An 11,980-nucleotide genomic window follows, 5' to 3' on the forward strand; every position below is an offset into this window, starting at 1 on the left:
ACTGATGTGATTGATTTTAATGCTTTATTAACTCAGTTATTTGTTAAATTTGTTTGCTTACATACTGAAGGAATGTCGCTTTTGTTCAAGGATTTTGAAGATGTCTTATACCAGCAGCAAGTGATGGCAAATTTGAAAGATAAGTATTTTTATCCACCTTAGCAAAATCTCTTACAACATGTTTGTTTTTTCCATTATATAGGTAGTGGGTTCTACATAGAGGTTTACCATTATATCTATATAAATATCACTATATAATGTCTCTTAAAATCATGTTTGTTTGACCACTATCTAACAACTCTATGTTGTGTAGCCAATTTTATATATTTCTCATTTTATCCTTATAAAATTCAAACAATCCTTATAAAATCTATTAGAAAATACAACCAAAGATGTTCATTTTTTTTGAAACGAGGCGAAAGTATCACTTTTTCTGAAACGGGGCAAAAGTATCATTTTTTTTTTTTTTGAAAAAGGCAAAATATCACTTTTTATGAAACGAGGCGAAATATCACTTTTTTTTTTAAACAGAGCAAAAATATAACTTTTTTTGAAACGGGTGAAAATATCACTTTTTCTGAAACGAGGAAAAAAATCACTTTTTCTGAAACGGGGCAAAAATATCAATTTTTCTGAAAGAAGCAAAAATATCACTTTTTCTGAAACGGAGCGAAAGTATCACTTTTTCTGAAACGGGGAAAAATATCACTTTTTCTGAAACGGGGCAAAATATCAAAATATCACTTTTCTGAAACGGAGAAAAAATATCACTTTTTCTGAAACGGGGCAAAATATCAAAATATCACTTTTTCTGAAACGGAGCAAAAATATCATTTTTCCTGAAACGGGGTGAAAGTATCACTTTTTCTGAAACGACGCGAAAGTATCACTTTTCTGAAACATGCGAAAGGATCACTTTTTCTGAAACGGGCGAAATTATCACTTTTTCTGAAACGGCGCGAAAGTATCATTTTTTTTCTAAAACGAGCGAAAGCATCTCTTTTTCTGAAACAGGGCGAAAATATCACTTTTTTTGAAACGGGGCTAAAGTGTCACTTTTTCTAAAAAGGAGCAAAATATCACTTTTTCTGAAACAACGAAAGTATCCTTTTCTGAAACGGACGAAAATTTCACTTTTTCTGAAACAGGTGAAAATTTAGATTTTGAATTAAGGAATTATGTTTGGACATTATAAGTTTGTTCGAGGATATATTAGTCATTTGAATGTTTAATAGAGGTAGAGGCTCAAAGATAGTACCTAATTTGTGCCATTTGATTTTCTCTATATAGATAGAGATTTGCCTCTATCTATGTAGAGGTAGTGGAAAAAACAAACACCAATATAAATGGAATCCACCACTACATAGATGCTAATAGAGGTTAGCCTCTACATAGAGGAAAAAACAAACATGATGTTAGTAGTTTGGCATGGCCTTATGATTGGAAATATGTTTGACTGTGATTGAAATTATCAACGGTTGTGAGTTTTGACATCCAAATATGATTTTCACCGTGACATCGTCTCATGTAGAGGTGTAAATTGGGACGGGCCAACGCGTTTAAGGCACATCACTGCACGTTAAAATTCGAGCACAGCACAGCACGAACACAACACGTGACCGGCCCAGCACGGGCACAACACGTTTGCTTAATATACTGTGTTGTGCCAGAAAAATAGGCACATTGGAACAGCACAGCACGCGGCACGTGTTAGCATGCGACACAACACAACACAGCACGCGAAGAAAGCACGCCATGTCATGCATAAAATACTACACAATACATCACATCTGATGCATATTTCACAAAAAAATCATTGTTTTGGCCAATTTATGACATTTTATTTTCGTTATGCTAATTTATTTTAATAATAATACATGTACTAACTAAAATATCTCAAAAATATTTATTTTGGATAACATAAAATAAGTGTGTTAGCACAGCCCAACACGGCACAACACGTTTATTTTTCTGGCACAACACGACACGCCATTTAACACAGCACAACACAGCACGTCTGAGTCTCTGGCACAACCCAGCACAACACGCAACATGCTAAACACGTGACTTCGTGGGCCGGGCTGTGCCGGGCCGGCACGTTTTACACCTCTAGTCTCATGATATGGGTCCAACTTTCTAAACACCATATTATCAAAAATTAAGGCATTAAAACATAAATAGGATGGTACTTTTGAAATACCCAAACCATTCATCATTAAAAAATACAATCAGTCCACCACCAATATCTGGTTTAGGAGAATTACACATATTATAGATAGCAAATTAAAATTTTTATACGCAAAATAAATCACAAGAAAATCGATGAAAATTAAATGATGCAAAGAGAGAGAAACTAAAATTACACGCACGCATGATAAGGCTTGGTTTTAGTTTGAACATACTTCAGACTTTCTTTCTTCCTGACAACAGTGCCTTCCAAGGGAGGATCTAGGAAGAAATTTTTTCCAAACCCAGAGACAACCAAAAGCTAAAAGGTCCATATTTAAAAAATTTACCACAATATGAACTTGGGAGCCTGCTGAACTGGGCGGTCAGTTTCCCACCTTTGTCATAGGTTTGCTCCGCCACTCTTGCCTTCCCGACAATGCCAGCGCTGAGCCAGAAAATAAGGCCAAATAAATTGGTCCAAAATGGCCTTCGTATAGATGTTTGTCTTGCATTTACATTTTTGGCGCTTTTACCAGCATTTCCTCCGGGATCTCCCTCCAGACCTTAAAAAAAAAAAAAATCAATTCCAAACTGGGCTGAAATCCATCAATAGTGAAAACCCTGAGTCTAAATGAATCTGTATATATGTAAAAAAGCTAAAATCTTTTGTTTTATTATAATTATTAATTACCTAGTTTTCGAACTGCCTGTAACAGTTCTTTCATACGTTGTTTGTCTTTCTTCTTGCTTTCATAGTACTTCCCAACATAATAGCCCTGTGAATTCGTTAACATTTGTAATTAATTACATCATCACAACTATGCATTAAAACAATACTCAAACTAAAAGAAGAACCAACGAGATATACCAAGAGATTGGAAATTTTGAAAAGTAAAGATAAACTTACTTTGCCATTTATTGTCACCCAGCAAAGACTATTATCATTTATCAATCGCTTTTCAGTCGTTGTTAAACCTGACATAAATAAGAATGTTATGTTTTGTTCATAAGAATATTGTTTTTGTTCAGATGTGCAAGAAACTGTAGCTTATATAGGACTTTCATGATTATTCTTATCAGCCGGTACCGGCCCCGCATATTCATCTTCAAACCGCGTATTTATCTTCAAATAATAGAAGGGAGAAAGAACCCAGAAGAAGAAAACCGATAATCATTTTATTAAGTCTTTATTAATTGAATTAGGTAGATAGAGAGGTTAATTAGGGGGGAGACTACTTTACACAAATGATTGGAGCGGCGGAGAGGTTAGAGGGAGGCACGACTTTATGCAAATGATTGGAGCGGCGGAGTGGAAACATAATTAAAATGCTATTTGACCCGCTATGTAACAGCTAGCTGGTTGACGGCAAATTTGATGTGGCATGCCGCATGGCAGAGAGGTTTCTTCCTTCTCATTCCCGATCACATCCCAAAGATGAACACACTTAATCGTATTTATGTTAGCTGATGTACACTAAGGCTAAGTCCTATGAGTTAGCTTTCGTTGTTAGATTAGCCAAAAAGTGTTGCAATTCAAAAAAAAAAAATGTTGTCTGTTTGTTAACACCAGTTCTCTCCTAGTATTTGTTCGCATGTGAATTGACAACGAGATAGTTGCGTTGAATGGTTCAGCGCCAAAAAAATCAACTTTTCGAGGAATGGTTCAGCGCATCTAGATTTACTTTTTAATCTGACAGTTGAGATTGGTTGTGCTGCACCATTCAGCGGCGCTGTTTGATTATGCGACCAGCATACTAATCTAGTACTGCCACGGGACTTAGGAGGTTTTCCAGTTGAGGTCATAACAAAGATAAAAAAGAAGGGGATAAATTTTCTCGACGGTACAAGAGAAAAAGATTGGACATCTCAAATATATAAGAGACTTTTTATATATTTAGCACTAAACCATTAAAGTGACTCTTTATTTATAATATGCCCCTAAACCACTTAGGAATATGTCCTTTTTTTATTGGAATCCCGATTTAAACCTTTTTTTTTGTTTTATCACAAAATCACCCTTGACAAAAAAAATAATTTTGATGCCCCTATTGCGTTGATGCCCCAAAGTCAACCTTCGTTGACCTTGCCTCAGGGCCGGCCCTGGGTGACCCTGTTGTAGACTAATAGGCTTTCAAACCGATTATAGGATCAAAATTTAGCAAAAACCATAGAATTCTTTGCCCATCCAAAAATAAGAAAAAAACAACTGCTATTGGAAACAGAGGACAGGCTGTCAGTAACACACACGTGTAACTAGATGAGGGAAACTAACAGATGCTAAAAACTAACCATCAGGGGCGCTAATGCTAACATCAATAACTGAAAGGAAAACAGAAAATGACACGTTCTTTTACACTTCAATTATAGACCACATGGAGAATGAAGATGTTGATTTTAGGTAGAACGGAGGAAGGTCTCCGGAAAGCACTAGGGATTTCTGGAACTTGGTTTTCCATGTCGAGGTTTGACACTTCTACTTGGATACATTCTTCTTTTCCTCAGATCCTCCCCTGAATTATTTCCTCCGGCATTGTCCACCGAACCTTAAAAAGCAATAGTCAGTAGCGCTATGTTTCAAAATAATACAAATAAATCATCCATGATTCCTACCAAAAAAAAAAATCATTGATTAAATCAGAGTAACAGGTTGTATAATGAAATAAATAAAATTCTTTGTTTTATATATACCTAACTGTTCTCGAATTGCCTCTATCAGACGTTTCATTTGTTGTTGATTTTGGTTATTTTTAGAACAGAAATTCTCCACCTTATGTTCCTGTGATATTCATTAATATTTTACATTATCAATTACCATTAAAACTATCAAACTGATACAAGAACCGTATATATATACATATACACCAAATAACGAAGAGATTGAAAATTTTGAAAAAAGATAGAAGACTTACTTCGCCATCTATTACTACCAAGCCGTGTCTATTCTCAGTTACCAATTGCTTCTCAGTCACCGATAAACCTGACATGATCTTGTTGTTGTTTCCCATTATAAGAAACTATTTCTTCACTTTCTCGATCTAGCTTATATTATAGCACACTCTAATGACTTTCTCTATTATCATGCACGCATTCATCTTCATATAATGGAAGAGAAAAGGCGAAAAGGAAAACGATAAAGTACTAATTATTTTATTAGGTAGTGGATACAATTAATTTTTTTTATTAATTAAAGTGGGTAGACAGAGAGAGGAAGTGACGACCGACGACTTCAATTTTCCACCGACTTTTTTTTGATCGATAAAAAAAATAGGGTACAAAAGGTTTGAACCGTCCGAATGGGAGGCAAGAGAAAAAAATGAAAATCTCTCAAACAAGCAAACAAGATAAAAAACCAAAATCACGTCAGAACATTAAGGGGGTCAAAATAAACCGCGTACCAGTTATTTATAACAGTATCAAAAGACAATTCTTCAAAATATTTGATAACCATCGCCCACTGAAATAAACAGTACTTCACCATGTGAATAACGTGTTGAACAGTCTGCACCCTATCAGAGAAGACGCGAGAGTTTCTTTTTTTCCATGTACACCAAAGAATAGCAACGGCTAGCAAATTCCAGATCTTTTTCTTTTGCAGCGTATCGAAATTCCACTGCCATAAAAAAGTACAACAGGAACAGTCGACGACATAGTGAAAAACAAGTAAATCTTCTTTATGAAGTGCTGCCAGATATGTGTAACAAGTTCACCGTGAAGAAAGAGATGTGTCGCGGTTTCATCATAGTTGCAGAATAAGCAAGAAGCTGGAGTTGCAATTCTCTTTCTGATCAGTGAATTTCTAGTTGGTATTTTAAAATGACAGAGACACCAAATAAAGAAACACAAAATTGGTTAAAAAGACCAAAATCAACAATTTTTGGGTGAAATGGACAGTTAGATTTTGATACTGTTTGAATGGACATAAATGTAAAAATAGGCAGGATGTAACCAGTTTCTTCGTGCCCATTTTCAAATATTTTTTCTTATTTTTAATTTACACATGATGTATCCAGTTTCATCCTTGGTATTTTTTAAATTTAAGCTAGGATGAAACCAGTTTCATCCTTACTATTTCTTTTTTGGCCATTTCACCCAAACTATTTTTTACTCGTCCATTTGAACCGTGATTTAAAAATATTTGGACAAATGACCCATTTTCCGATAAAGAAACATACCTTAGGTGGATAATGTTGTTCCCATATAAACTCAGAAATGTCTTGATTTGGTAAGGCACTGTATGGAGCAAGTTTGTTATAACTAGACTTGACTGTATAGTTTTTTTTTGAATTCAGAGCCGATTGGAACATATCTTCCGCTTCAGGATTGAGAGTAAGATCAGCTAGACTTTCTTGAATGATATCAAATTCACCTGTAGCTTGAATAGATAATCTTCTAGGAAGTTGCAGCCTTTGAAATAATTCTGATAGAGAACCCGAGCAGAGATATCAGCCACTGTCTTCATCTTAGATCTTGCTATAGCATACAAATGAGGAAAGACATTACATAAAGCATCGTCTAATATCCATCTATCCTCCCAGAATCTAGTTTTCTCTCCATTGTTCATTTTAAACTGAAAATTTGGAAGAAAAAAATCCTTCCTCTCCATGATGCCTTTCCAAACTGAAAACCCACAAGCTCCATTTGGTTTCTTAGACAACCATTCGACTTCTGAAACCCCATGTTTTTCTTCTACAATGCGCCTCCAAAGAGCATCTGATTCAATTGCAAATCTCCAAAACCACATAAGTAGAGCATTATTCATGGCTTTCAAATTTTTGACCCCCAAGCCATCCTTCTTCTTTTTTCGGCAAATGAAGTCCCATTTAACAAGATTAATTTTCATGTTACCTTTAGAGTTATTCCGTAAAAAGCTTCTTGAACTTCAGTTCCACAGATCTAGGTATTTAGAAAAGAGACATATAGTATATAGGCAAACTTGACAGAACTGAGTTGATTAAAACCACTTTACCGGCCCTATTCAAAAATGGTTTCTTCCATCCCGCCAATTTGACATTAAATCTATCTATAACTTTATCCCATTTATGTATTCCTTTGTACTTGTCCCCCAAAGGAAGCCCTAAATAAGAAGTAGGAAGAGTAGAGTTGTAGCATCCCAGTAAAGAAGCGAATTCATTCATATCACCGTTATAACCAACAACAAACATATGACTTTTAGAGAAATTAATTTCGAGACCCGTAAGCAATTCAAAACACAGAAGAAGTACTCTCGAGAATTTAACTTGATCAGCATTAGCATCTAGGAAAATCAAAGTGTCGTCTGCAGATTATAAATACAGATATGGGGACTACAAAGTTGTTTTTCCTACCGAGTTGTTTCTCAATGGGTTGAGGTAGGTAGGCCTATGGGCTACGGAGACTACCTTTCTATTATTTAGTTTTCACTCATCATTTTCTTGAGGAAATTTACTGATAAAGGATTAGTAGAGGCATTATGATCCCGTGTCCCATGGCTAGAGAAGAGTTCAGAGAAAACATTAACACGAGAAGGTGTGAGGAGGAGGTGTAGCCATTGGGCCGATCGACCTAAGGGTCCGAAAGGATATAAACAGTTTTTTATAAAATGGACCTTAACGGAAATGTGTAATTCGATAAAAAGATTGGATTTGGTGAAGTTTTTTTTTGGTGAAGCCTTTTCATATAATTCCTTATTTATCATATTTTTCTTATGTATCCTATTTTTTCAGGGGTATAATTGGCAAGCAAACTAGAATAACATATTTAAAAATCCGTGTTTTGAAATTTTACAAATTTTATCTCGTTAGAAAGATTTTAAATAGATTTACATAATGAGTACAAACAACAATATCAAATTAGAATTTTTATAAAAAATTAGGAGGTGTTTATCGTTTTAGGCACAATTTACGAAAATTGAATGCATAGTCATTATGCAAACCACCACAAAGGATGCATAACACATTATGTATTTTGGTTTATGCATCAACTAATTTTCCGTTGCAACAACTAAAACGATGTACTCCCTCAGTTTCAGGAAAAGTGATATTTCCACTTTAGACAAAATTTTCGAAAATTGAATGTGTAGCTATCATGCAAACCACCACAAAGGATGCATAACACATTGTACGGACATATTTTGCTTTATGCATCGACTAATATTTCGTTTCAAGAAAAGTGATATTTTCACTTCGTTTCCGAAAAAGAGATACTTTTGCAGTTTCGTTTTTGTCTAAAATAGGCGAAATTGAAAAAGTGAAAGTATCACTTTTCCCGAACATCGGTCATATATATGCCTAAAAATATCATTCCGACAAAAAATTGATGCGTAATGAATTATGGAGCCACCACAAAAAATGCATAACAGTTTATACAGTCGTATTTTGGTTCATACATCCACTAATTTGTTATGCAGCCTTATGCAACCATTAAAATGATATATAAGCCTCAAAAATAACATTCCAACAAAAAGAAGATGTATAACACGTTATTGAACCAGTGGTGTTTCGTTTTTCTTCGGTCGGCCCGTATAAAACGTTATGCAATCAATGGTGTTTCGTTTTTCTTCGGTCGGTCCTTCCACCGTGGCAGCGTGTTCTGGTTAGTAGGACTTTAAATTTGTTGGGTCAAAACCCTCAACGATCTTGTGTGTATGTAGATAGAGTATGCATAGATATGGCTGATCAAGTGGCTAAAGTAAATAAGAGTAGATAACTTAACCAGAATACGGCAGTCTGTGTGTCCACTGGAGTTCCGAGAAACTTAATTTAGAAGCTGCATACATACCTGGTATATTTTAATTAATCAATTAATTTTGTTTTGTCAAAAAAACGAAAATAAATTGGAAGAGAAAGTCCATAATGTGTATATATAAATTGCCCAGACAACAAAACTCAATACATATGTACAACTTTAAAGCCTTAGAACTTGTACTAAGATTCATCAAGCACGAAAGGTGCTCGGCCAATATGTAGAGCGAACCATTTCAACAAGCAACGGAGATTGTAACAAGGCAAACAAGGTGACAGGAACACAACCAAATAAAGTTATAGGTATAAGAATCCAAGCGAATTTGTGTCCAAGGACGATACTAAGTGTTGCACCAAAAGCTACCATAGTTGCGGCTATAGAGAAGAAAAGTGTTCCAAGACCAATTATCAACTTTGTGGGCAAAGAAGTAAGGAAATCCTCTTCTGCGTACCTTGATGTTAAAATGGCTAAGAACATAAGGATTGATGTGACAGAGGAAAAAAGAGCCAATGCATCTGCTATGGCAAACACCATGAATGAAGTCTTATGTAAGAAGATTGGGATGCCTTTCTTACTATCATTCCCATCACTAAAGCTTCCACCAGGCACCGTAAAAGCTGCAGCAAAAACAACCGTAGCTATAAGAGCAGCTACAACCATGCAATGACTAGAGGTGCCTTTCATCCATTCTTCTCCATCCTTCCTCAATTTATCGTGTTCCTTGGTAAACATAAATTGAGCTGTATTTCCATCTTTATTTCTCACCAATCTGTTAGTCCTTCCTACCATTTTTTCCATACCCTGAATGAAAGAAGATGAGGGTACGGTACAAGATATGCCAGATGAGTTATACATAAGAACAACCACTTTTATGCTTCCAACAACTTTTTTCATTGGAAGGTGTAAATGCTAGCATTATCGAGACCATCAATCATCAATGTGATAGCTATAATTATAAAACAATATATCAGTCGTCCAATTAATAGATCATACTTAAAGCATACCTTGAAAAACTGCATCTCTCTTTGCATCTGAAGAGCTGCACCAGAGACAAGATTAAGTTGAGTAGAAGACGCTAACTTTGCAGCAAAATGCAAGACTCCATTACCATGTGTATCTCCTCTTGAAAGAAGTTCATTTTTATCATCCTCATCACTTGTCTCACATATGAGCTTTACAATCGTTTCATTTCGTTCCTCAATTGCAATGTGTATCAATGTTTGATTGTTTGTTTCAATCCACACTAAATCAGGAAATACTCTTAGGCATTCCTCCACAATTTCAGTTGTTCCATCCTTTATAGCAGTCTTCAAGGCATAGGAATTTTCAAAAAAGCTTAATGCTTCAGTCTTAGTTGTCAATTTCTCAAGCTGTGCAATCATATCTTTGACCAACGTGGCTGCTTCTTCATGTACTAACTTCTGCGCATATAATTCTTTGATACTAGGGACTGCAAAAGGAAAACAATCAGTAAAACAGGAAATATACAATCTCGCACTGTACCTTCACTATCTAGTTCACCGAATCACCGTGATATACCCTAAAAATTGCATCACGGGTTATAGGCAAATATAGTGATATTTTATTAACACCAAACAAAATTCTACCAAACCTCGAGGTATTAAGTAGTTAAGGATGCTGGTGAAAAACTTGGCAAAGATTTCTCTATCCACCTTTGGGCACTCAGATGGATTCTCTATGTCTCCCATGCCTCGGTAACAACTTGGAGTACTCATGTCTACATGAATCAATACTATAATTAATAAAAGCACAACAACTAATACATATTTAAAAAACATCGATAAGGTATTATGGATATACTAACATGTGTATATGTTGTGTTGCCAAAAGTTTAATTTACTCCCACTTTTAAAAGAAAATGGTCTGTTAGCAATGGCTTCTAATGGCCACATCTTAAGGTTCTTTGTTTTTTCGATTATCACTTTGGGATATCGTTTGAAGATAAACAATCCAATACCTGCAGCGTAAATAAAAAGTACACTAAATTAATTAAAGTATAGGGGTACACTATAATGTAGTGGATAAATGGTCATGTGCTTTTCCCTACCGTAGAAATTGGCTTTTATTACATCGCACAGTAGTGAAGCGCCGTCAGGACCAGAAAAAGGACTTGATTCCTCGTCTCTTGTAACGTTGCAAAGATACTCGATTATATCTTTTTGTCCACGTGAGACAGATAATGTAGCAGTTGCAAGTGGTACTTCATCTTGTTTGTTACGTATCTGTGTCGCATTAGGATTTTTATTCACTATCGCTTCGGCGATTTCCTTTTTTCCTTCTCTAGCTGCAATGTGAAGTGCTGTGTTGCCGTATTCAGTTTCCTGTAGTTGAAGTGCTTCCCCTGGCATGAGCTTTATGAGATTTTCCGCAAACCTCCAATGTTTTCTATCTACAGCTATAAGTAGCGCAGTATCCCTTTCCGCTGTGATTAGTGCTGTTAGTGATTCAGGATCTTTGTCGAATAGCTCTTTAGCACTTTCCCAGTCTCCTCTTTCAGCTGCTATGTAAAGTGGCCTGTACCTTCTTAGAGCATCATGATTACCTTCAAAACCATAAATCAAGAAACAAATTTACAATTTTAAAAAAGAAAATTAAAAACGAAAATCGAATTTAGAAAATTGAATTATTAGTGCCGATCAAGCTAAGGTCATGGACTTGAAAAAAAGAAGTAATTGAAGTTATATATGCACTCACTATTATTTAGCTGAACCGTGGGGGAATCCACGGATGGAATTCCGGTTAAGTCGCTAAGGCGCAATTTTTCCGGTTGAAATTCAACATTAGACATCTCTTGTTCTAACAGGAAAGGATCTAATACAAGCTCCTCAATAATTTCTTCTTCAATTTCTTGGTAAGTACTATTTTGATTGTCACTGTATCTATCTGTATCATCAGCTTCCGGCTCATTCTGCAGGGGTATATCTTCCTCTGAATCAGAATTTGCGGTTGTTCCCTCGGCTTCTGTGACAGGACACACGTTTTCTGGCCTAAACTTTTTGTTTAGGACAAAACCTCACATATAGTTGTTGTATTTGATTATACACTAGACTAGACTCCAACTTTAGGTAGG

General features: G+C 35.6%; 2 protein-coding genes across 3 annotated transcripts; both read right to left on the reverse strand.

Moving 5' to 3' along the window:
- Positions 1–2,197: 2,197 nt before the first annotated feature.
- Positions 2,198–3,253, reverse strand: LOC113338833. Its single transcript, XM_026584230.1, has 3 exons — positions 3,077–3,253; positions 2,861–2,945; positions 2,198–2,732 (listed from the first exon to the last, which is right to left on the reverse strand). The coding sequence occupies exons 1-3, from the start codon at positions 3,149–3,151 to the stop codon at positions 2,449–2,451; spliced, it is 444 nt and encodes a 147-aa protein (XP_026440015.1). The 5' UTR covers positions 3,152–3,253; the 3' UTR covers positions 2,198–2,448.
- Positions 3,254–8,478: 5,225 nt separating this feature from the next.
- On the reverse strand, positions 8,479–11,980 carry LOC113338853 (protein ACCELERATED CELL DEATH 6-like). 2 transcript variants are annotated; one of them, XM_026584255.1, is made up of 7 exons: positions 11,605–11,980; positions 10,958–11,452; positions 10,715–10,867; positions 10,502–10,627; positions 9,894–10,339; positions 9,341–9,690; positions 8,479–8,925 (listed from the first exon to the last, which is right to left on the reverse strand). In XM_026584255.1, the coding sequence occupies exons 1-7, from the start codon at positions 11,696–11,698 to the stop codon at positions 8,907–8,909; spliced, it is 1,683 nt and encodes a 560-aa protein (XP_026440040.1). In that variant the 5' UTR covers positions 11,699–11,980; the 3' UTR covers positions 8,479–8,906. The 2 variants fall into 2 exon arrangements, with proteins under 2 accessions (XP_026440040.1, XP_026440032.1); XM_026584247.1 differs by lacking the exon at positions 8,479–8,925 and having other exon boundaries at positions 9,022–9,690.

This window comes from Papaver somniferum, chromosome 1 (genome assembly GCF_003573695.1).
Source record: "Papaver somniferum cultivar HN1 chromosome 1, ASM357369v1, whole genome shotgun sequence".
NCBI classification, from domain to species: domain Eukaryota; kingdom Viridiplantae; phylum Streptophyta; class Magnoliopsida; order Ranunculales; family Papaveraceae; genus Papaver; species Papaver somniferum.

Bases quoted from the DNA above. Each gene is read 5' to 3' on its own strand.
- LOC113338853 (XM_026584247.1), bottom strand. From the start codon at position 11,698: ATGTCTAATGTTGAATTTCAACCGGAAAAATTGCGCCTTAGCGACTTA. The intron at 11,453-11,604 runs GTGAGTGCATAT...ATGGTTTTGAAG, and splicing joins CACGGTTCAGCTAAATAATA to GTAATCATGATGCTCTAAGA. The intron at 10,868-10,957 runs GTAGGGAAAAGC...TTTACGCTGCAG, and splicing joins AATAAAAGCCAATTTCTACG to GTATTGGATTGTTTATCTTC.
- LOC113338833 (XM_026584230.1), bottom strand. From the start codon at position 3,151: ATGTCAGGTTTAACAACGACTGAAAAGCGATTGATAAATGATAATAGT. The intron at 2,946-3,076 runs GTAAGTTTATCT...ACGAATTCACAG, and splicing joins GGGTGACAATAAATGGCAAA to GGCTATTATGTTGGGAAGTA. The intron at 2,733-2,860 runs GTAATTAATAAT...TTTTTTTTTAAG, and splicing joins ACAGGCAGTTCGAAAACTAG to GTCTGGAGGGAGATCCCGGA.